Here is a 25662-nt window from a genome sequence, read left to right on the forward strand (position 1 = left end):
GGAGAAAGCGGTTGTTATTTTTCCAATAAACAATGTCTCCCACGAGCCACGTTGGTAGGAGCTTCCTCCTTCTATCTTCATTTATTAACGTTGACTATAACCAATGGGCATCGCGGACCGTCACCCTCACTTTCTTAACGAAAAGTGTGAACAACGAATCCGCGTTCTTCGTTCAAAAAGCACACCCACGCCGAGTTTTCCTTCTGTGGCGGCACTGAACACCGCAAATACCACCACTCGACACTAGGTAGCATCGGACGATGGCAACGCAGTACACACACACAAAACGAATACATGGGCCGAGAACAACTAAACAGAATTATAATCGCTCAAACAAACTCAAAAATGAAATGGAACAAGACATAACGCTAAACAAAACAGTCTGCACATTCTCAAACGAAAACACCGCAAACAACTCCAAGCAACCAGATCCAGAAATAAACTACTTCACAAATTACAATCAACTAAACACAATCTTCTCCAAACTAAACAACAAAAAATCCTCCGGCTTCGACGGCATCCCAAACATTTTACTCAACCGCCTACCAAAGAAAATAAAATGGTACTACACAATGCACTAAACAACACATATTTCCCCAGAAAATGGAAAAAGCCAAATTGATAGCTATAAAAAAAGATAAAGACGGCTCATCACCCGCAAACCTACGACTCATAAGTCTCCTTGCCAACATAAGCAAAGTATTTGAAATAATCATAAACAACCCCCTAAACTCCTTCTGCACAAAAAGTGACATAATCTCAGAAAATCAATTTGGCTTCCGGCACAAACACTCCACAATTCACGCAATAAACACACTTACGTCGGACATCTGCTGGGCTCTAAACGCAAAACAACGAGTAGCCGCCTGCTTAATAGACCTTGAAAAAGCTTTCGACACAGTCTGGATCCCAGGTCTCATATACAAATTGATCAAGAAAAACTTTCCTAAATACCTAATTAAAATAGTCTGAGACATGATCACAAGCAGAACATTCGTAATGACCGAAGGTTCACATACATCAAGCAAAGAATTCTCCATAAAAGACGGTCTGCAACAAGGTACAGTAAATTCCCCGTTACTTTTCAGTATTTACAACAGTGACTTACTAAATCTCTTTAATCTCAATACATCCACCCATAAACGCTCCATAGCCTTCGCAGATGACCTAATCATCTACGTAACAGGCCGCAAAACCAAAACAATAAAAACTGAACTTCAAGAACTTTTCAAAAAAATAATCATGCATGTAAACTAAAAATCAACACAAGCAAATGCGAAACCATACTGTTTAGACGCGAGTCAAGTAAAGTCGGCCCAATAGAAAGAGAATACTGCAAAAAATTCCAAATAAGAGAAAAGGCAAACAAAGGGGCACTCATACCACACAAAAACTGCGTAAAATACCTAGGAGTAAATATAGACTACAAATTAAACTTCAAGCCGCACACCGAAATTCAACTTCTAAGGCCAATAAAGCATTCTGGAAAATAAAAAAACTATTCTACTCCAAACATCTCGACAGCAAAATAAAAATACTATGCTACCAATCACTAATCAGACCGATCATAACCTACGGCTGCCCAATTTGGTACAACATATCAGCCTCCCAAATGGAAAAAAATTCGCATATTCGAAAGAAAATACATAAGGGCTTGCTTGAGTACTTACAGATCCGAACACAGCGGATTTAAAAAATATGTAAAAAACAAAATAATCTACGACTTAGCCGACATTCACCGCATAGACTGTCACACCTTAAAGCTAATAAGAAACCACTTCGCGCAAGCGGCAAAGATAAAAGAAAACAGCTTAATCTTCAGTTGCCTATTTCCAAACGACGCATATTACAAAAACACTCTGACAACAGGCTACATCCCCCCAGAAGCTTTCCTATACCTAGACGAAAAAAACTACCTCCAGGACCAAAATAATATCCCAATAATCTATCAGATAAAAAGAACAATAGGGATCAAAACTATACTCTACGAAGAAAACTTAAATGAACAGACCGCAGACACTAGGTGGAGATACAACATGGCCCTCCCTCTGAAAGACACTAAAGACAAACACAAAAAAAAACACAAAAAAATATTGGTGGATACCGAATCCATAATAAAATAAGAGAGAAAACCATTAAACCGACAGAACTCAATTCTGACACCGTAAAACACAGGTGTAATCTGTAAATATTTGTAAATTTTGTAAATAAACCTATCTGACACCCCCCTCCCCCGCTCCCCCTCTCATCCCACCCTCCCTAAAGTTACACAGCACCCAAAAAGTAGACTACCGAAGCGTCCTGTTTTGCGACCAAGTTTTCTGGATAGAAAAAATCAACGAAAAACAAAATCATATAAAAGCTCCGCTCCCTAGCGGCTTAAACCCAAAGATTGTATTAAACACAAAAAAAGTAAAGCGCCGACACATAATATAGTATGGCTACGTCGTACCGTCGCGTATCGGTACCTTTGCCTAACACATCATTACCAAAATTCATAGTTTATTGTGAATACCCAAATGTATTAAAATTTATCTTAGTGTAATAAACATTATTTAAAAAAAATAAAAAACAACGGCAGCACAGTGGTTAGCGCCTTAGACTACGAACGTTCGGATCCCGGGTTCAAATTCCGGCGCCTCATACTTTTCCGAAGTCCGATTTTTCTTCTACGAAATCTAAATAAGAAGAAAATACAGCAGTACTACACCCCAGCAAGCGACATCTACAGCCAACAGCTGCCAATGGTCTCGGATATATGAAAGAAGATGGAGAAAAAGAAAACAAAAAGTGTGTTTCGTCCAGAGCCTGCTAGTGGACTCATCAGTAAGGTTACCCTTACTGCAGGCTCATGCCTTAGACACAACGAGAGAAGACATAAAGATTGAGTGTTTCGTCCTAGGCTGCTAGTGGCGGACTCCTCAGTAAGGCTCTCACCTAGCAGACCTATACCTTAGACACTGGGATAAGAAAAGTTGTGTTGGAAGTTATATTTATTGAAACAAACAGTGTCAATGTGACCACTAGTGAGAAAGCATTAACATGGCTAGCCCTATGTTGATATCGATGGCCCTCTGGTGACAAGTGTAAGACGTATTCTACAAACGTGTAATTGAAACTAAACCATTGTGATGAGTTATAAATAGATTGTACATTTATAGTAAATTTAAAAATGTAGAAATGCACAGATTGCATAGAATAATGTGCAAAGATATCGAAAATATTGAAAATAAAGTTTCTGTTATATTGTTAAGGATTAACGTAATAAATGAGTTATGATACTTAATTGTATTGAATGAAAGAAATTTCTATTTAAGTTCAATTTCCATAATTGTATTTCTGTAATAGTGTTAAATAAAGCTACGAATTTATATAAACATCCACGCTCTAATCATAATAGAGTATCTAATATAAACAAAATTAGAAGAGTATGAAACAGAATATCGGACGTTAGTGAATTCCTGTTTACATATCGTTAACACGATATGTTTCAAAGGAAAAAAACTAAAGAAAGAAATGCACGCTGTAATGTTTCTAGCCTGATGTTTTCTTTCTTTTTCCATATTGTTCACGTACGCAGCATCGTGATGAATCGAACTGTTGAATCTCGGTGACAAATAACAGGAATTACGTGCTGGATGCTAGAGGACCTCTATTTGCGCGTTCAATTGCTCGCGTTAGAATATCATGGTTCGTACATCCTATACATCGCAATAAATTTTGGAATATTATATATTGAGGAGCTACATTGAAGATTATTGTAACGTAAAATTGACAATTGGATTGTAAGAGAAAAGAAGGCTGAATCGTAACCCAACTATTAATTTTCTTTTATCGAACTTTATTATTATTATTAATTTAGCACTTATAAGAACAGAATGATACTGAACCGGAAAGAAAGGGGCTGCACAAGAACAGAAACTAGAACAAGAACTGCCCGAGCTGGCTGAAGTCTCGGCTTATATGCGTTTTGGTTTGAGAATGTTGAGGGGCTTGGTGTAGGGAGTGATGTGGAAAAGTATTCGAACGTTGAAGGTCGATGTCTTATCTCTGTTGTAGGTTGTGATGTGATTGATGTCACATTATCATGGTCATGTGATTGGAATAAAAGGACCTGAATTTCGTGATATTCTTATCCAGTTGGATAATATAACTGGGTATCTTTACAGTAAGATAGAATATCATGGTTTATACGATCTTAACATTGTTCGTTTGAGTGATTATGGAATGGTAACTATTGAGTTAGACAACGACACAGGCATTTCCTCTGACGTAAAAAATCTGATAATGGTAAATCATAACTTAGAATATTCTGATTAGTTGCGTCCTAAAATATTTGCTCAATTCCGGGAACGTGGGAACGAAGAGAATTCCATTCGTAGGAAAATACGGAGCATCCGTGGCAAGAATATGGTAAAGAAGAAATTGATTCCCGAAAAAAGAGTAACGATGTGTCAATCTCTCTCTCTCTCTCTCTCTCTCTCTCTCTCTCTCGAGTGCGTATATATTATATACAGAGAGGTACCACATACTGTTAACGTATGATAGCGCGAGCGTGAAATATCACTGTTGGAGCATTGCGAAATATTCGTAAAAATGAGCATCGTTGAGTGGCATCTCATAGTTAGCCAGCAAGCGTATAAGTAGAAGATTCTTCTACTTAAGTTCTTAAGATTTATGTGATTGATTTCTGATAATTCGGTGTCTACAAATCAATGACTTTTACGATGAATTATAGTTGCACACGCAAATACGAGCAAACAGTTTTCTCCGCAAAGGTAACTTTTATGTAATGTCGTACGCGCGAAAGTATTTATTTTTGTTACCACGTTATTGCTGTTTTGTAAACTTCAGTAGCACAACTATCGGTAATGTGCGATAAAACATGCTATATAATAGATAATTGTAAGTGAAACGACAAGGTGATGGTATAAATAGGTACTTCGACAAAAGTTGGTACAAGTCTATCTACGTTTCTCAGTAGTGGTGAGGTGAGTAGGAACGAAATATACAATAAGAATTGATTTTATATAGAGTATTTTGTTATCAATCGTGCTATGTACGTATAGAAACGTGTTTTAATACTTACAAATATCCAAATTTTTCTATTAAAAGTTACCTGAAATTGATGATTCTCCTATTTGTACCTTTCTTCTAAGTTCCTTGTAGTCGACTTACTAACTCAATAAACATCAACGTTTATTTTACAAAAAGTACTATGGTGCTTTTTAGTGATTTGCACAAATGGAAATTTTGAAGCTTGTCATTGCGACGAGTTTGATCGTTCTAATGTTAAACTAAACAATTTTCAAACATGAAATTACACAGAAACATATGTCGATGATATTTGTCATTCCTACGATCTATTTCGCATGATCGTGCTTCTTTTCTAATGCAAATTCAATTTATAATACGAACTAAATTTCCTTTATTGTTGTCAGTTCCGCGTCTTTCTAAATCGCCACAGTTTTTCGCTCTTTGTTGCAAAACATTGAATCATAGTGTGAATCAAGTTTCTTTTATTAGATTCATTCATCGTTATCAGTCCTGCGTCTTTTCAATTCGTCACTTTTTTATTTCAGTACGATGACTGGCTTCAATATACTGTTCGCATGTTTGGCGTTAACCTTTTGAATGCTGGATACTCCCGGCGAAAGCAATCCACGTGGGCGGCACGCGCTTAGCGGTTGCGATGATTGAAGACGGAATTCTTTTTCTGCTAGTGTGAATTATGTTAATTGAATACGCATGGCGGAACTAAGTTATAATTGTAATTCCTGTACACCAAATGAAATAATACTAGAAAGTTATTTTCGAACATTAATTATTCTACTAAAAACATTAAAATGTAAAACATATTTAAACTTGAAATTGTGTTAATGAATCTAAATATTTGAGTCCAATGAATATAACAAAAATTATGGAAAGTTCTTTACGTATATTTTAAACAAAGAAATATTTAGTTTTAAATCACATGCGCATTACATCTACACTAGATTCATTTCACAAAATAAAAACTTTTATGTATATTGATAAAATTAAAATTGTTTAATTATTTTTGTTGAGACATGTATAATTTTCTGTGCTGGGCTGGTTTAAATGCGTAGTAGAGATACTTGTATGCGGGTATCGGTGTGTGGAGGTATGTGTGTGCGCGACGTCTCGAAAACAGATGAATGTAAACTATTCAGTCGGTTATAGGTCGGCTATAGGAGAAAGTGCCGAGACGCGCGCAAGTGTGTATCCATGAATATATAAGAAATCGTCCATGAAATAAGTATATAACTATTCTAATATTAATTCCAAGTGTAAATTTAGTGTTCCTGTAACATTATTTCGGCTTCAAAGATCCACAATTCTCAACAATTTTCTAAAAACTTTGAGCAATTCAAATCGACTAAAATTAGAAGTTCATTTAGGTGTGGTAAGTCTCAAAACAATCATCGATACATAAACCGACATCGCATTTTCTGCATTCATATCGCGTATCACTTCGTTTTTTATGTTTCGCGCAAACAACGCATTTTCTTCGTGATAATTGTGCCTTGTCCGTTTAATTTGAACATTTTGATAGAAAATGTCTCTCTGTTAAACGAAACGGTATATCTTTCGAATCTTTTTTACCACCACCCACAACGTTTCTTCCTTGTGGATATTTCCGTAAAGTATCTTTCACCAGTGCCAAATGAAATTCATTAAATTTTTGTTTCGTACCAGTAGAATTTTTGTATAGGATATATGCATTGTATATTGCTAAATCTAGCAAACGGAAAAAAGTTTCTTATACCATTTTATGGTTTTCCTTGTAGAATTAAGTGTACTTAAAACCATATCAACTTTGTCTACAGCACCCATGTAAGAGTTATAATCTGTAATACACGATGGTTTGGTTTTCTTTAACCCTGTTCGATAGTTTCATTTTTCCGTTTCAATCAACCTAGCTGCGTGTACAGTGGATAGCATCCAGACATCCTTCTTGTCACGCCATTTCATCGTCAATAAATTATTCGTAGATCGGTAACAAATTTCACCTTTCTTCAAGCTTTCTTCCATACGGGGCATTTCGCTCCTATTTTTACGAACAGTTCCGAATGCATTGGTTTTGTGGGCTTGTATACCAATTGTCCGTAATTAACGTATGACCCTTCTCAAAGTACGGTTGAAGAAGTGTCATAACAACGTTTCCAGAAATCCCAAAGGTCGAAGTATTTTGATTCATCTCTGTCTTTTTTCCAGTATAAATTATAAAATCCAAACTAATTAGTTCTACAGTCGCAAAGAACAAATATCTTGATACCAAACCTGCTTCTCTTAGAAGGTATAAACTGCTTAAAATAACATCTGCCTTTATATAGTACGAGGCTTTCGTTGATGCACAGATTTTCATATGACTGTGAAAAGGATTTCTTCAGTTCGTCGACTACTGGTCGTATTTTTATTATCGGGTCATCGTTTATTACGTTATGATCATTGAAGTTTAACATTTGTAATAATAACATGTACCTGTCTGGTGCTATTATTTTCCGGAATATTCTGGTTTTCAGCATTTCATCGGTGGACCAATACTCCCTCAAAGAGAGTTTCCTTACCCGCGACATTAGCATTATAGTACAGAAAAATCCGTACATTTCGCAGACTGAGTCATTCTGCCAATTGTTCAAACGCGAATTCGTTTTACATGCTTTATGATCTTTTACATTCTTGAAGTAGTTGTTCGTCTGTTCGGTAATTTGAGAGACCAATTCCTCCGAGAAAAAAATTTAAAAAGCATCAAAAGGTGTTGACTGTGCGGTCAAATGCACTTTTACTCCGGAATTTCCATCGTCAAAGATATGTAATATGGGCGTCAAATTCTTCTTCGTCCACAAGAACATTTCCGTGCGTTTACAGTTTTCGATATTTTGAGTTAAATGCGGATCTTCCTCCTCCGAAGACGTACTCAATGTTCCACACCGTTTTCTATTTTTATTTCTGCGTGTACCTAATCCATTATTTATATAGTTTTCCACATCTTCTTCGGAGTCCGATGAATTGTAATTTTCATTTATTTCACTATCTCTTGTAGTATATTCTTCAAGATTATTCGACATTTTTTAATATATTAAAAATAAAAAGTAATACAATGATTTATATAAACGTCAAGTAGGTTGAAAATATTGATAGACACATATATGGGTCCTTAGTCCACACAGATAGACTCTCGCTGGACTCGTATATGCGTCCATAGCACTCAAAGGGTTAATTGTCCTCCTGCATCCATCAGTTCAAGCGGGGCGCACTAAAGGTTTGCACTTTAAGTTGTCTGCAGTTTCGAAATTTTACGCGTTTGGTAATTATGAGTGAAAAAAGCGGTCACGCGTGACCACATAAAATTGAAAGGAACACGTTTGATTTTTTATTTTCGAGATGGTCACGAAGTTAATGGGAAAATTCCACCTAAGTATTCACTTCTTCACCGGTTTTGTTTCTGAAAAATGCTTCGTTAACTTCGCGAATATTCCAACGACTCGCTTCACGTACAAAACAAATGTGATAACCAGGATAATCGTGAAACAACCAGCGAAGACGAATTAATTCATCACTCTACTGTCAATTCTCTAAATATAATAACTCCTTTCACTATAAATATTTTATAGCAACCTCGGATGTGCCCTTGCGTCCACCACACTGTGGTTTCAGCAACGTTACGCATACCAGGGTGGTTGGTGGTAGACCAGCTAAACTTGGTACGTTTTATCTATTCCTTTCCGATTAATAATAAGCGATATACTATGAAGGATGAAATTGAAAGGCACTAATCAGCACATCAAAGTACGTTTCAATTAAATTATATAATAATACAACGGTTTCATTGGTAGTAACTTTGTTTATTAACTTGAATTATTTCCGCCTTTTAGTTCATGTTAGAAAGAATATGTTTTTACTTGAAATTAAAAATCGACATACGAGTAATGATACGGATGGCGATCAAAAAGTGTTCGGGAAGAAATTACATATTCGAACTTTAGAGTTCAGTATACTTCAAGTGGAAACTGTATAGAATTAACTAATAAGTGTTGTTCCATTGAAGTCAAAATTCAATTTCTCTCTTAATCAAATTTCTATCTGAGAGTCTGCATCGTCGAATGTCCAATGGATAACAATAATTTCTAACTCATCACGCGAGAAAAAATTGTGTATGTTCACAACTATGTCTATTGCATTTTAGGTGCTTGGCCATGGATCGCTGCAGTAGGATTCCGTAATTACTCAAACCCGCATTGGGTAACACAATGGCTGTGCGCAGGTACCCTAATATCGGCTAGGCATGTTTTGACCGCAGCACATTGTGCAGATAACGATGATTTGTACGTGGTTCGTATCGGGGACTTAAATTTAAAACGAGATGACGACGGAGCGCATCCTATTCAAATAGAAGTCGAATCTAAACTAATACATCCCGATTATTCTGCCGAGTCGAACAATAATGATATTGCTATTCTTAAACTGAAGGACAATGTTCCATTTTCGGGTAAGTCTTTAAATATTGTTGTGTTTCTAATATTTATGCTACTGGGTATTGCTGAAACCTCTTACTGTACACATATATTGTATCATAAAGCATGTTCAATTCTTTCTCATACTTTTCGTCATTCGTTTCCTTCACTTTCATTTATTTTCTTATTTTTCAGAGTACATACATCCCATTTGTCTCCCCATAGAGAAATCCCTTCGAAATAAAAACTTCGTGAGCTATAACCCCTTCATTGCTGGATGGGGAGCATTAAACTTTAGTAAGTGATATCAATTCTATGATAAAATGAAATAGTTTCATTCTTAAATATCCTTCTCATTTTCTTTGTAGGTGAATCATATACTAACGCATTAATGGAACTGCAACTGCCAGTGGTTACCAACGCCGTATACGAGAAAGCTTATGAGGATTTTGACGTAACTATCACCAATAAAGAAATATGCGCCGGCGGAGACCCTCGAGGTGGAAAGGATGCTTGTGGAGTAATTACATTACAGATTTACTATAAATTATACGGTGTCTGAGGGTACATCAATTCGAATCAACATCAAATCAACATCTTGAACATAAAAAATAATAGATAAACACAATTTAATAGTTTTGCCCATTTCTCACACATCATTATGGTCCTTAATCTAATTTCCTTCTAATCTTAATTTTTTTCAAAATACATATATGTCGGAGATGAAAGAACACCGGAGTCTTTGGAATTTTGATTAATCCCGCAACATTGTAACCTAGAGTCTACTATAGCTGTAATTAAACAATTGTAGTTATTCAATCCGATTGTAATTGTTCGAGAGTTGTGATAGTGAGCTTGGGCTCGAGGCAACAGCCAGTCGCCGAACGTAGCCGCGGTCACGGGATGAACGCTTTGTCTAACAAAGGTATGGAGTAATTCTATAGCTCTCCTTAAAAGAAATATTCGTGGCGACACGCGACAGTAAACATTCCAACGGTTTCTGTCCCGTGACTCGCCACACGCAGACCCTATTCTTCGAGTAAGATGATTGCCAGATGTCGATGCATCTCCGCAGTACATGTTCGGCTACCTCGAGGGCCCGTTATAAATCTTAAGATTTAGTCAACTAAAGTCTTTCAAACAGACAAACAGTCTTTGTCCCAACTACGAGAAAATAGGGGAGACCTATTTTTCAACGAGCGGCGTCTCCCACTAGTAACTTTCCCTCGAGGGCGGCTAGCATCTTTTTCTAACCACCAATATGGAGATTGACCAATTAGCAGCAACGCCAATTTCCCTTACTTTCTGAACGAAGGCTTTTCTCGACGAATCCGATGATCTCGTGTCCTTAGACACACCCCATTATAGTTTTCCTCTGTGGCATCATCGGGACGGGAAAGGCATTCTCGCTCGCGATCTCATCGATGAAAGGAGTAACCCTTTACGACCAGTGAATATTACGCGTCCGACTTAGATTTTGTGAGCACGTTCGTCTATCATCCCGTCGACCGCGGATTCGTTATTGAACCTAGGATCATTGTCATTAGTTTCTCGAGTACCTAACTACCACGGTTACTTGTCCGGCTCTATAATAATCGTATTTGCGCTAGTCAATGTCTTCTCTATTGCATAACGACAACGTGTAACCTAAACGAAGATTCGTTTCACGCCCCTAACCCTAATTCTAATGTAAACCCGACATATAATATATACATTCTAAATTGGAATATTTCAATATATAAATCAATAATAGATTATTACTGTATATAAGTATAATTTCAATACAATTCGATTAAAATATTTCAGTAACTATGATTAAAAATTTAACAATCATTTCAGGCTGACAGCGGAGGACCACTGATGATATCACAGCAATTCACCTACTATCAAATAGGTGTTGTCTTATCTGGTCATGAATGCGGCGTACCTGATTATCCGGGCACTTACACGAGAGTCACGTCGTACCTCGACGACTTCATTATCCCAGTGTTGCAAAATTATTAGTGTCCCATAAATATCATTTTTCGTGCACGAAAAATAAAGTTGGAATGTATTATTGTGGAGATAAGAGGCAGCTCAGATTTATATTGTCTTTTACGTCAAGAATTATAGTCTTAAAATGCATGAAATGTAACTTTGAAACGACACTAACTTTTTACGTACGCTATACTTGCACGACTTAGATACGTAGAGATGATAAACGAGCATTTATTAAATTTTTACTAATTATATTTAAACTAATTTTGGTAATAATAAACCAACTTTCTGAGAAGTTCTGTAAATTTTGTTTCTGATGTATCAAGAGAATAATTAAATATTCCACTTAGATCGTATACTTCTTGTATGTAGATACAAAATTTCGGACTGCTCTGAAACACTTCATAAGATAGAGAGCTTCTAGAGGTTGGGACACAGAAAGTCCATAAAATACAAGATAAATCTCGAGTCTTCCAAAACTATTTTTTATTCGCTAAAAATGTCCTATGTGCTCATGCAATCGCGTGCAACATCAGAACTTTACTTATTTTTTTATCACGTTCCAATTCAATGCAATGTTTCTGCATTTTTAACTATATGTGTAATATCAAAAAAGGGGGGGGTATGCGCTTGGTCTACCATATATTTAAGTTTGAGTTTTCTCGGGATAGCATAAATTGTAAATTTAAGACATAAACTAAGAATGGTAAGAGTGCTGGGGAAGAGAGAAAGAGAGAGAGAGAGAGAGAGTGTGTGTGTAACAGGGTATGCCTTGGTGACGTCAAAGCCAAATGAGTAATGGATGGGAGAGAAGGGTGCGAGTGTGGAGGCTCAGCATTTTTTGACCTGTGAAGACAGACGTTGTGAGCCGAGTGTTAGACGTACGAAGATATTGTAGTCAGTTTTTGCATCGGGTATTGCTTGTTAAAATAAAACTAAACTTCACTTCAAATAGAACATCCTTTCTTGTACTTACTCTAAACTATTTAGATACTACATATGTAAGAGAAATTTCCATTCAACCAAAGGTATACTTACACATTACAGATACTTACGAGACATAAACTCCCAAACTATTGTGACGAATAAAAAATGTCAGCAACACAACTGATAAACGCTGCTGCATACTCAACACAACAGCGCAAGAAGTTACAAACTTAATTATGGCAACAAAGACAAGTAAAGCACCAGGATTTGACTTGATCAATGGAAAAATCTTAAAAAACCTTTCCCCAAAGGCAATAAGACTAACAACGATAATATTAACGCAATTCTAAGAATACAGTACTTTCCTGCACTATGGAAAATAGCACAGATCGTAATGTTACCCAAACCAAACAAAAACCCACATCTAACTGCATCCTACAGGTCAATATCATTACTGCCTGCATTTTCCAAATTACTAGAAGAAATAAAATATAACGGCCTAAAACCAAGAATAGTAAAAGAAAAACTAATACCGGACCATCAATTTGGATTCAGGAATAAACACTCCGCAATAGAACAAATGCACAGACTCGTCAATGAAATCTTACAGGCGCTGGAAACAAAACAATATTGCACGGCACTCTTTATGGACATCAAAAAAGCATTTGACAAAGTTAACCATGAAAAACTTCTTCAAACATTCAAAAAGCAATTTCCAGAACAAATCTACAAACTACTCAAATCTTACTTAAACAATAGAACCTTTGTAGTAAAAATAAATGGTGCATATTCTGAAATTAAGGATATCAAGGCAGGAGTACCGCAAGGAATCGTCCTAGGATCAATACTATACACACTATATACGGCAGACATACCAACAACTGTCAACAGCAAAATACTAACGTTCGCGGACGATACGGCCATACTGGTGAGGCACGCAAATCCAGAAACGGCAGCCGCACTACTACAAGAACACATTACAAAAATAGAAAAGTGGCTGCAAAGCAAACAAATAAAAGCGAACATCAGTTCAGAATCAACATCAAGTGCAATCACATAACATTTACACTTAGAAAAGGAAAAACACCAGATATCCAACTGAACGGCGCCCGCATAGCACAAACAAAGCAAGTCAAATATCTAGGAATACATTTAGACACACACCTTACATGGAAGCATCACATAAAATCAATAATAAACAGAATACGTGAAAAAAGGAAGTAGATGTACTGGTTAACCAATAGAAAATCTAAATTAAGCACAATGAATAAACTAAATCTATACAAAACAATAATCAAACCAATCTGGACATACGGAGTCCTACTATGGGAGACGGCAGCAATGAATCACATAAATAAAACAGAAACAAAGCAAGCAAAAATTTTAAGGACAATAGTTAACGCTCCATGGTACGTCAGAAATGAAGACATACGAAAAGATTTAAAAATTCCAACAGTCAAAGAGGAAATCGCTAGATATGCAAAAAAGTATAAAGAAAGACTTGTAACACACCCAAACCAGCTGGTTGTTGCAACGAATAAAACCAAAATAGAAAGAAGACTGAAGAAGAAGCATCCCGCAGATCTCACAATAGAAATAAAATAAACAGCTTGGAAAATGGAATCCCGCTGGGGGTAACCATCCACATGTTATATTATTATACCACTAAGCTATAATATTTTACCAAATGTCCTACTGAACAAATTGTAAAATTTAAATAAATAAATAAAAAAATATTCGTTCAGATATATATGTCGGAGCTGAAAAGACACCGAAGCCTTCCCTTTGGAATTTTGGGAAAACCCCTTAACATTTTAACCTAGATTCTACCATAGCCGATATTGTCGTCATTCAATCCGATTGTATTTGTTCGAGATTTGTGATATTGAGCTTAACATTTATTTAGTATTTCAGGTAGAATTTTAATTCAGGAAAAGAATTAATTTCTGTATGAAAATTAAAAAGACAGAATTTCAATTTAGTTCGAAAGCTTCGGTGTTAAATACTTCTATGTTCCGTCCTTGGATTAATTTGACCTTAACTAAGACCTAATAATTACATTAATGTGCGTAAATGCTTGAAAATGCTATATAATAGTATCAGCTTCTTTTAAAAAAATTTTATAGTAAAATCTTTATAAATTTGTAATATTTTTTAGACAATTTGAATTCATTATATTATACATCATACATTGTAGTCATTTCTAATTAAGTTACTTTTGCGATGTTTAATTTTATTTTATGTATATTCTTATAACTCTCTATGTTACGGCGCGTACGATGGTCCGTGCGCCGTCTGAAACTTTATACTATATACTGATCTACTATATACTATATACTATAAACTGAATCCTTTGACGTAATCTTAATAGCTTGAAGGAATCTCTAACCCTGTAAGTATTTTCGGATTATGGACAGTCCTTAGAACAATCCTTAGGTTTATTGTGCACTCTTACAAATTACGGAGAAAGCGGGTAGTTATTTTTCCAATAAACAATGTCACCCACGAACCACGTTGGTAGGAGGCTTCCTCCTCCTATCTTCATTCATTAACGTTGGCTATAACCAATGGGCACCCTCACTTTCCTAATGAAAAGTATGAATAACGAATCCGTGTTCTTCGTTCAAAAAGCGCACCCACACCGAGCTTACCTCTTGGGGCGGAACTCGAAAGCGCAAATATTACCACTCGACACCAACTAGTGTCGGACGACGGCGGCGCAGTGGTTAGCGCCTTAGAGTACAAACGTTCGGATCCCGGGTTCAAATCCCGGCGCCTCTCGTACTTTTCCGAAGTCCGATTTTTCTTCTACGATATCTAAATAAGAAGAAAATACTGCAGTACCACGGCAAGCGACATCTACAGCCAGCAGCTACAATTATCACGGATATATGAAAGAAGACGGAAAAAAAAAGGAAAAAAAAAAGGTGTGTTTCGTCCAGAGCCTGCTAGTGGACTCATCAGTAAGGCTTACCCAGCAGGCTCATGCCTTAGACACAATGGAAGGAGGGGGAAGAAGGACTATGTACATGGCAGGAACATTGTGAAAACGGATTTCTCCCTCCCTCACGCCAGCGGCGGGACACTGTATCGAAGGCCGGCTCGATTCTCCTACCCTCTCTTGCGACGTATCCCAGTGGAGCGGCCCTACTCTTAACCTAATAAGGCCGGGAAAGGTTCGCGTACACACCGTGTGATGAAGCTACGGAAAAACCACACGGTGTATCGCGACTACCTTTCTACTACTTAACCTAAGTCCTATATTATCAGTCTTAGGTCAGAAGCGGCTCCCATGGGCATTCTTGAATTAATCTTCCGTCGCTAAGATCATCCTCTTCCCTTTCTGTCACTCCATCTTGCCCATATGACTCAAGCATAGGAGGGATGGATGATGTAGGGTGGACAAGGAAAGGAAATGGAGAAGAGAGAAAAGTAGTGTTTCGTCCGAGATCTTGCTAGTTGGGACTCTTCAGTAAGGCTTACCTAGCAGACCTTTACCTTAGACACTGGGATAGAAAAACTTGTGTTAGAAGTTATATTTATTGAAACAAACAGTGTCAATGTGACCACTAGTGAGAAAGCATTAACATCGCTAGCCCTGTGTTGATATCGATGGCCCTCTGGTGACAAGTGTAAGACGTATTCTACAAACGTGTAATTGAAACTAAACCATTGTGATGAGTTATAAATAGATTGTACATTTATAGTAAATTTAAAAATGTAGAAATGCACAGATTGCATAGAATAATGTGCAAAGATATCGAAAATATTGAAAATAAAGTTTCTGTTATATTGTTAAGGATTAACGTAATAAATGAGTTATGATACTTAATTGTATTGAATGAAAGAAATTTCTATTTAAGTTCAATTTCCATAATTGTATTTCTGTAATAGTGTTAAATAAAGCTACGAATTTATATAAACATCCACGCTCTAATCATAATAGAGTATCTAATATAAACAAAATTAGAAGAGTATGAAACAGAATATCGGACGTTAGTGAATTCCTGTTTACATATCGTTAACACGATATGTTTCAAAGGAAAAAACTAAAGAAAGAAATGCACGCTGTAATGTTTCTAGCCTGATGTTTTCTTTCTTTTTCCATATTGTTCACGTACGCAGCATCGTGATGAATCGAACTGTTGAATCTCGGTGACAAATAACAGGAATTACGTGCTGGATGCTAGAGGACCTCTATTTGCGCGTTCAATTGCTCGCGTTAGACTTGTATACGGTAATTTTAATGTAATATATTTTAAATTGTAGAATCCGTATTTTAATTTGCTTTATGTTGTAAATCCGTGAATTTCTTTATCTATCTCGGTTTCATAAAACGTTCGTGGCGAATTCGTGTATCGTATATTCAACAATGGTTATTTCTCTGAAATATTATTGTACAACGATGTATTTATTGAAAGCTATAAATGAAATGAAAAATTACGTAACAGAGTGAAATGATTCAACGAAGACTATAAAAGGCGATAGACGATACTATTGCCCTCGCTACACAGTCGATGTACGGCTTAATTACATCATACCGCGCACTATATCAATTCATGTAATTGTATTAGAAATGCATGAATCAACCACAGACACCGCCTTGTTAAAATTAAAAAGTAAAGAGTAATTCAAGAATCTCAATGCTTTGAAGTAATGCTCGTCGTGTTTATTGTACAAGGTCGTACAGTTATATTTGCAAGAAATACTTTAAACAATCGCTTATAAATCTTCACCAAAGGGTTAAAGTAGAAATAAAAAATATAAAAACTTTAGAAATGTTTCTTTTAGAAATGAAATCTATATTTTATGTATTTATATATTTATGTTCATTATGTATATATATGTTTTCTCAATGCGAGAATTGATTGTAAATGTTAATAAATAAAAAAAAATATATATATATATATGTCGGAGATGAAAGGACACCGGGACCTTCCTTTCGAATTCTTCGGAAAACCCCCAATATTTTGCCTCTATAGCTTAACTCGATTATAATTGTTCCAGATTTATGATAGTGAATTTGGACTCGAGACGACAACCAGTCGCCGAACGTAGCCGCGATCACGGGATAAACGTTTTTACCTAACAGAGGTATGGAGTAATTCTATAGCTCTCGTTAAAAGAAATAGTTGTAGCGGCACGCGACAGTAAACATTCCAACGGTTTCTGTTCCGTGGCTCGCCACACGCAGAGCCTATTCTTCGGGCAAGATGATTACCAGATGTCGATGCATCTCCACAGTACATGTTCAGCTAATCTGAGGACCCGTTACAAATCTTAAGATTTAGTTAACTAAAGTCCTTCAAACAGACAGACAGTCTTTGTCCCAACTACAGGAAGATAGGGGAAATCTATTTTTCTGACGAACGATGTTTCCCGCTAGCAACTTTCCCTCATGGGCGGCTAGCATCCTTCTCTAACCACCAACATGGAAATTGACCAATTAACAGCAACGTCAATTTCCCTCACTTTCCGAACGAAGGCATCTCTCCACGAATTCGGTGATCTCGTGTCCTTAGACACACCCCATCATAGTTATCCTCTGCAGCATCATCGTGACGGAAAGTCATCCTCTGGTGAGGTCGTATTAGCGCGTTACTTAGCATCTTTACGCTCGGTAGATATTCCACGTTTTAACAAAGAGTTAGTTTAGTAATTCTTGTACCGCAGCCAAGCAAGTCGAGTAATCAAACCAGCTACAACGATTTGAATAACATAACATAATACCATCGATATTAAATTTGCAAATTATTCGGGTAAAAATAGGCAAAGATTCAGCTATAAATTTCGACGAATATATCGGATGTAGAGAAAGGTTCTGTACCGCTATAAATTAGATTTAGCTCCATTTTTTAGAAGACTGGGATAATTTCAATTGTTCGGTACTAAAGATACAAAGTGTCCTTTTCCACGAACAAAATCTGATAATTGAAACTAATATAAATAATATCTATAAATAAGATCTAATAGCTCCATTTGTTAGCATGCTGCGATAATTTCAATTTCTCGGAACTAAGGATATCAAAGTCTCGTTTTCCACGAACAAAATCTGATATCTAAAAGGTACAAATCTGATAATTGAAATTAAAGTCTAATAGACGCAAAGTAAAGATCCAGAAAATCGGAGCAACGATACGTATAAAGAAGATTCGAAGACTTCGAATGAAAATTGCTATTTTATAAAAATAAGATTTAATAATTCCAATTAATGTTTATTATTTTAATATTTAATCAAAGAGACGTCGCACGTAAATGAATTACAAAGTAGCCTTTATCAATCCTTTAGTAGCTCGTATATTGTTCGATAGGGATTTTACAGGTGTACATTAATGGGAACAACATCTATGTGTGACTCATCGTAAATACAGCCGGAGTTTTGTGTCCATCACGCTACAAATCGTTTAATACGTGTTCGATACAATTTGAACCATCTACTTTAATAATCGGTAGACTTCGTTCTTATACATACGGTAGACAGATATACAAAAACATCATATCGTACAAAATAGTAGTAGTAGTATCACCACCAGTTTCGTTCCCACGGATTCTCCTTTTATATACGATACCCTCTCATTGACCTTCGATATTTCCAGCTTATCATTCTATTTCGTAACAAACCTTATAAAAATACGATCTTCTAACTCTTTATTTGGCCACCGTTCCATTTTTTTTTTCGATTTGTTTCTCTTTCTAATAAAAATACACAACCTTCCTTTCTTCGTTTATGAATTTTAGATATATTTCGTAAGAAGTACGATACTCAGAGCTATAATAAATCGCAATTTTGTACCCCGTTTTTCCTCACCTTTTCTTTTACTTTCAATTAGAAACTACGTACGATAATGAATATATGAATTCTAATAGTCTCTCCAAAATCAACCCAAAAGTCTCATTTTTTCTTTGCCTCTCTATTTTAACGAAGAAATTAAGAATTACTATAAATGAATTATACAACGACAACTCAATGATAGCAAAATAACAATATCTAGATAACGAATATTGATGTATTTCTAAAAAAATATATAAAATATTGAAAGTAAAATAACTATTATGATATCTGATAAATGAAAGGAATTTCCATTTTGATTCAATTTCTTCAGTGATTTCCTTAAAAAAATGAGTGTCCATAAATATTGTTCCAGCAATAAGCATACAAAACGATACTTAAATATATAAATAAGAAGTTTGACAAAGGCTTAATTAAATTGTCGTCTCAGCCTGATATCAAGAAACTACTAAATATCAATAAAATAAACAAAAACTCTTTTTAACTGGACAATGAGAAATCATATTTTATTTTTAAAATAGTACCAAATATAAAATAAACAATAAACTTTGTTAAGCAATTTGTCCGATAGTTAATCAAATTATCCTCGATCGTTTCAATCAGTCACCAAATAAAGAGTTAAAACGCTTTCACCTTGTAGAGCAAAGAATCGAAACGATTACAATGGTCGTCGCCTCACTAGTTGCGCGTGTGTCTTGACCGTACATCGTGGAAATTTGGTTCAACATCCTCTCGTTCACGTCGAAATAAGCTTCTAAACCGAAACTCAGTGGCGTTCATGGAAAAATTCGATGCTTTCTCTCGATTTTGCACGGTCGTTTTCGTCAATAAATATATACCGTACACAGAGATCGGTCGAAAGAGGAAAACAAGTGAAAAATCGCGGAAAGATTGGCGCGTTTCACGCGCCTCTTATTATCTACAAAAAGCCATATTAGATGAGCCATTCGATGACGAAAGACTTTTTTCACTTTTCTACTCCAACTTCCTTTTTTTTTGCTCTTCTAATTTTCTCTTTTCCTTTTCGCTCTTTTTCTCTTTTCATTTGGTTGTTTGCTTATTATTTCTCTATCGTTCCTTTTGTACTTGTCTTGTCCCATTTTTAACCCTTAAAGGCTACCATGAGCGAAATTTCACTTTGTGTACAAATTTTGTTTCTTCATAATATATTAATCGTACGTTATATTCAACATTACTCAGAGTTTTGTCTTATATTAATAATTGCAAACGATACATTTTCTACTTTTTTATTACATACAGTAAGGATAACGTTCAAACTGTTGCAATAAGGAGGCAGCTCCATTTTCCAGTAATTTGAGTAAACCAATAGAAACTAATTTTTTGAGACGCACTATAAATTCACAGTCGACTAGTATTTCTAGTTATAAACTTTTATATTTCTGAATATGAGAGAAACTCGAATATGAAACCTATAGTTGATTCTCTCTTCCAACAAATACAATTTAAATTATTGCTGCGACCCCGTCGATTGCATTTGCTTGACTTTGTCATTTTTGAAAATAACCAAAAATGTGCCGAGCCAAGGGTGAAATTTCATTCACGATAGTATTAGTGTAATTTTCTTGATCAACAGCTTCTAAGTGTTAGTTTTCGTTTTATCCTCGGTTATATTCGCCGCGAGGAACTGAACAACGTATCAGAGGATTAAATGAAGGATTAAAGGCATTTCGACGCGTGTTCGGATTAAAAAATGAAGACGAAAAGAAATAAACGAGGAAAGAGCTTTGATTTCCATCCACGAAACCAAAAACGCACTCGGGGCTGTTGTACTATGATCCATGATTTTTTTATTAAACAAATTAAATACAAAAGATCGCATCTTTTTTCTCTGTTTTCCTTGTTGCTCTTACTGTCGACCGCGACGCGCAGTCGCTCCATTCTCGAGTTAATATAAATAATTAAAAACAACAGAAGAGAACGGGGGAGGGCAAGGGGCATTAAATAAAAAGTAAAAGAAGTCATCGAGGGGTAAAAGGAGGACGAAGTTCGTGGAAGAAGACAGTTTAAAGGCTTTTTCTACATGTTCTGACACTCTTTCTCGCTCTCTCTCTCTCTCTCTCTCTCTCTCTCTTCTTTCTTTCTCCATAAACATACTTGCATGCGCGCATTACACAAACTCTACGACAAGGTGGATCGTTTCGTTTAAAATTAAAGGAAGAAGGAGAACTCGAGCTTCGGCAATTCAAGACTAGTGAAAACTTAATAATCGCCTGTGGCTCATCGTATTACTCTCATTTGAACGATTTCGCTCGTTTCTTACAACTTTTTCGCTTATCTCGCTTCCATCTCAAACCACGAAGTTCAATTCATTTTCAAATTTAATAAGAATACTTTTTTAATCAAATTACGTTACGTCATATGACAACATTATTAGTAATTTGCCGATTTCATTCATCGATTTGTTAAATTTGAATTTCGTGGGGAAATGAAGCACAAATTGAAAAATTCATAAAGAGGAACGAAATCGCGAAAATTGAAATAATCGGCGAGGCGTAAATGCTTCTTGGAATGAACCGCGTATCCTTGAACCGCCAAAGATGCAAAAAGAAAAACGAACAGGGGAAAGGAAAATTCACGAGCAGGAAGATCGTTTCGGGGAAAAGTTTGTAAAACAAAACACAAAAGATGATCGATCTTACGATAAAAAACTCGGATGAAAAAGAAAAGGGAACGGAAATAGCATCGTTTTCCTGCCTGTTTCGTTCGTTTGTTCCTTCTACGCTCGAGTTACTAAGAACCTTCTGATCGATATTTTAAATGCTGCTGGACACAACGCTCGCCACTATCAAACACTTCCTTTAAGAACGTTCGGTTAATTAATAATATTTAAAAGTCATTAAAGGATATGTACAAAGAGATATTAATATGAATATGCAGTAAATGTCGCCGTTACCGCAGGATCCGCGCGAAACCCAGCGCGGAATTATTGGATTTATCGATCGTCCTATGGTTCGACTTGATTTGTTCGCGCGGATCGAACGTGGCGAGGATCAGCACGGTGTTTAACAATCTGCTAATGTCTTTTGTGTTTTCCAAAACAGGTCTGGTCAATATTAACACATTGAGAATAGTCTGTCGCGTATGGGAAGTATTTGTGTCGGGTATGATTCACGATGGGACGCAACAACGTGGAATGTCGATATACGACACGCTCGAAAGCCTCAAGAATTAGCTTTTTTCAAGAATTTTTCCAAGAATTTCGAGCGTTTCAGGGCTCAATAGAGAGAAAAGAAAAAAGGGAAGCACCGTGTTAATCCTCGAGACTGCTGCTCGCTTTGCACGAGCATTTTGGCAGATCGTTCATCGCGAAAGGAGATGCCTTCGAAATTAGGCCCTCTCTGCCCTAATACAACCGCGTTTTCGTATGTTCAATATCATCGACATAGATAGTTCTCGAGCCTTGCGCGAGAACGAATTTTTTAGATCGCAGAATTTTTTGTTTGCACAAATCACTGGTATTTTAGCTCGAATATTTAGTTGTCTTGGCGAATTATCGATATAACAATTATTAGTCTCGGCCTGTCGGCGAGATGCGCGATGATATTTATCTTTTAGCGGTCTTCTCTTTCGCTTTTGGGAATCTATTTCTTCTCTCTTCCCCTGAGACAGAGGCTTTGAAAGAGGCGATCTTGCTGCTTCGTTCTCTTTCGTTTTAATACGCTCTTCTTGCACGGCGCGGATTATACATATAGATATATTTATATATTTATAATATATATTTGTTTTTTTATATATAAAACTAAAAGTACCGTGATACTGATAAAATTTCGGAAAATATTAGTTATCGACGAATGCGCTTCGGTGCTCCGTAATATTATTCTTCGATAACGATAGATCGAATTCGAGAAGGTCGAGAAATATAAGTTACAGCAGATCTAAAATTCGTTTTCGATTAATAATTAATTACTTCGGTAAAAATAAGTTGAGCATACGCGATGCATATCGATTATTATATCCTCTCTCAATTTCCTTCCTGAAACGCTTAATACCTTGTTGTTATATTTGTTTCCTTTCTTTCTTTCGTTCAGACTCGCATTCGCTCTCTCGCTTTCTCTCCCTTTCTATCACCCAAACTCCTCAAACACGATCTTTTTACTTTTAATTTTTATTCTCGATTGATTTTTCTTTCTTCCTCGCGTTCCTACTGAACCTGCACTCGCGCTAGATAATATTAAACGCTGGAACAACGCTACGAGCGCTATAAGCATACTCGTACATTACGGATAAACGCTTTAAAAATGAATTTCAAAAGCCCAGGAACGATACACATATACATCTTCGTACAACACACCCTCTCGCAACAGACTCGCTTTTTCTCGTTAGTCCCTCGAAAAATACTTTGTACTTATGATCGCGTCAACGATAAAACTCCGTACACATACACATCGAAGCCGTAAAATCAGGTCTCCCCTTAAACGCCATCGATACAATAAATTTCTGGTTTCGTGACACACGAATAACATTCATACTGTATACAACAAGCGAAAAAATAAAAATGAATGATTACTCGAAAGCTTGTCACAATTATCTGCCTTTAAAAAAAATGTAAAAACACAAATAATACGTAGCTTGAAATTATCGAAATTCTAAAAATCTGAGCATCGACAAAGACTGCATACGATACAATCGAAACCACATTCGATAGACATCGAAGAAGGATACGTTAAAAAAAGAAAAAGAAAAAAAAATAAAAGAAAAAGAAGAACGACAAACGTTAAATTTGCATATGTATCTGGTTTGATTCGCTTTTTTGCACATTGAATTTCCTATCTCTCGGCCAAACACGCGTACATGCAATAAACACATTCACGCATACGTCATTCTTGCTGAATTATATGCTACATTAAACGCTACACGCTATGTACACCAAAAAACGTATACTTAAGCTACTCTGGGCGTTCGGGGGTTAGCCTAAAAAGTAATATAATACAGGACACGCCGTCATTCGTACTCCCTGCGACGATTACGCGGTATATATAACATCTTTGGACTCGATTTATTACACATTTATAGAGAATTATTACTTATGACCGTAATTTCTCGCGCCTAGTCTCTCTTTCTCTCTCTGAGTAGCCGCTACGTGAAACTCGACGTGGCACCTTTGTATCGGACAACATATCATCAGTCTGATACAAACGTATTCTATGTCGTTCTTCGTTTTGTCTTTTCTTGTCTTTGATCTTGTAATACATGTTTCATATATCCTCGTGTGTGTATATATATATATATATGTCCTTTCTTTCGTGATTGGTGCTTTCGTAGTATCCCGACGGGCGCAGCTCGTGAGATTCTCAACTTCTCTTCTTTTTGTATCTCGTTATTTTCATTTTCTTTTTCTTAATAATTCTGGAAGACTAGCGCTTCTTCCCCTTCCTCGATGCGCGTTCTTCTCCAAAGTATTTCCTTAAACTGGTATGGGGGCTCTCGAAATATCTGAATCGAAAGCACTGTGCGTGTGTGTCGATCAGTTTCATTTTTCGTCTATGCACCCCGTTCTTATTGGAGCAAATTCTTTAAAAATTTCTTGTCTTATATATTCAGAGAGACTTTGAAAGCGGGTGCAAAGTTCGAGAAATTGTTTCGGATTCCTTTCTTAATAGGGAATCGTTTAACACGTGGCACGTAAGTTGACGACGAAACTGTTCCTCTTCTAGTCGCGGGAAATGACAATCTGTTGAGGAACTGAAGCATAATGATGACCGGGAACTCTTTACAGGCGTCGTGGACCATTTTAAACCGCTGATACTTGTGCGTCTTCGTCGTCTGAAAAATTGTAACGTTTCCTTTAATGATCATTTCTTTTGCTCTTTTAGAGTCATAAAATAATATTTCGATGGAGTATGCTCGGGTGACTTGTCTACGTTGGCTGAATTTTTCAATTTTGACACTGATATCTATATATTTTCAGAATTTTTAATCGACGTTAGAGTTTATAATTTGTTACGGTTTCCCTGTTAGGATGTAATTTAATACTATGTCAAAGTATAATGTAATAATGATAATTGTAAAAAAGAAAACAAATTTTTATGCTAGTTACTTGAAACTCGTACTATACTTTTTTTCTGAAACTGTAATTTCTGAATTTTCATTTATTAAATTTCTAAAAAAATGTACTACGAATACTATGAATTGAAGCAATGTAAAGTGATCTAACTAATTGCCTATACACAGAATAATCTATATTAATTTACTAACTTAGAAATTCAAATACACTTTGTTACATTACTACAAATTCTTTCATCTACTTTTCTAGCTGTATTATTCTATAATTCTCTTACCAACAACTAGTCGACAGCTAAAGAATGCATAAAATAAAACCTACTAATGCATAGCGACAGATTTCAGTACAGAAACTACAGTTTCGAAAAAAAATTAGCACAACGCGATTCAACAAGAGAAGGAACTTAAATAGAAAATAAATCAAATAAGAAGATAAAATAAGAGATTCTAATATACATTCCATGAATGAAC

The 25662-nt window shown here is 36.0% G+C and overlaps 2 protein-coding genes across 14 annotated transcripts in view; one reads left to right on the forward strand and one right to left on the reverse strand.

Moving 5' to 3' along the window:
• Positions 1 to 4908: 4908 nt before the first annotated feature.
• LOC117164796 (venom protease-like) lies at positions 4909 to 12404 on the forward strand. The gene is made up of 7 exons (XM_033348133.2): positions 4909 to 4991; positions 5583 to 6236; positions 8637 to 8726; positions 9209 to 9511; positions 9672 to 9773; positions 9845 to 9996; positions 11316 to 12404. Exons 2-7 carry the CDS (start codon positions 6173 to 6175, stop codon positions 11478 to 11480), a joined length of 876 nt encoding a protein of 291 aa, XP_033204024.1. The 5' UTR covers positions 4909 to 4991; positions 5583 to 6172; the 3' UTR covers positions 11481 to 12404.
• Positions 12405 to 18653: 6249 nt separating this feature from the next.
• Positions 18654 to 25662, reverse strand: part of LOC117164860 (rap guanine nucleotide exchange factor 2) — a 249658-nt gene continuing 242649 nt past the window's right edge. For 9 of the 13 annotated variants that reach the window (XM_076621124.1, XM_033348263.2, XM_033348261.2 and 6 more), the window contains one exon: positions 18654 to 24954. In XM_076621124.1, coding sequence (XP_076477239.1) covers positions 24923 to 24954 — 32 coding nt within the window. In that variant the 3' untranslated portion in view covers positions 18654 to 24922. The remainder of the gene's footprint in view (positions 24955 to 25662) is intronic. The other 4 variants (XM_033348268.2, XM_076621125.1, XM_033348269.2 and 1 more) reach the window with 1 other exon arrangement.

This window comes from Bombus vancouverensis, chromosome 8 (genome assembly GCF_051014615.1).
Source record: "Bombus vancouverensis nearcticus chromosome 8, iyBomVanc1_principal, whole genome shotgun sequence".
Taxonomy (NCBI): Eukaryota; Metazoa; Arthropoda; class Insecta; order Hymenoptera; family Apidae; genus Bombus; species Bombus vancouverensis.

Excerpts from the sequence above, each read along its gene's own strand:
- LOC117164796 (XM_033348133.2), top strand. The coding sequence starts at position 6,173 with ATGAATGTAAACTATTCAGTCGGTTATAGGTCGGCTATAGGAGAAAGT. Across the intron at positions 6,237-8,636 it reads AAGTGCCGAGACGCGCGCAA|CAACCTCGGATGTGCCCTTG; the intron begins GTGTGTATCCAT and ends AATATTTTATAG. Across the intron at positions 8,727-9,208 it reads TGGTAGACCAGCTAAACTTG|GTGCTTGGCCATGGATCGCT; the intron begins GTACGTTTTATC and ends ATTGCATTTTAG.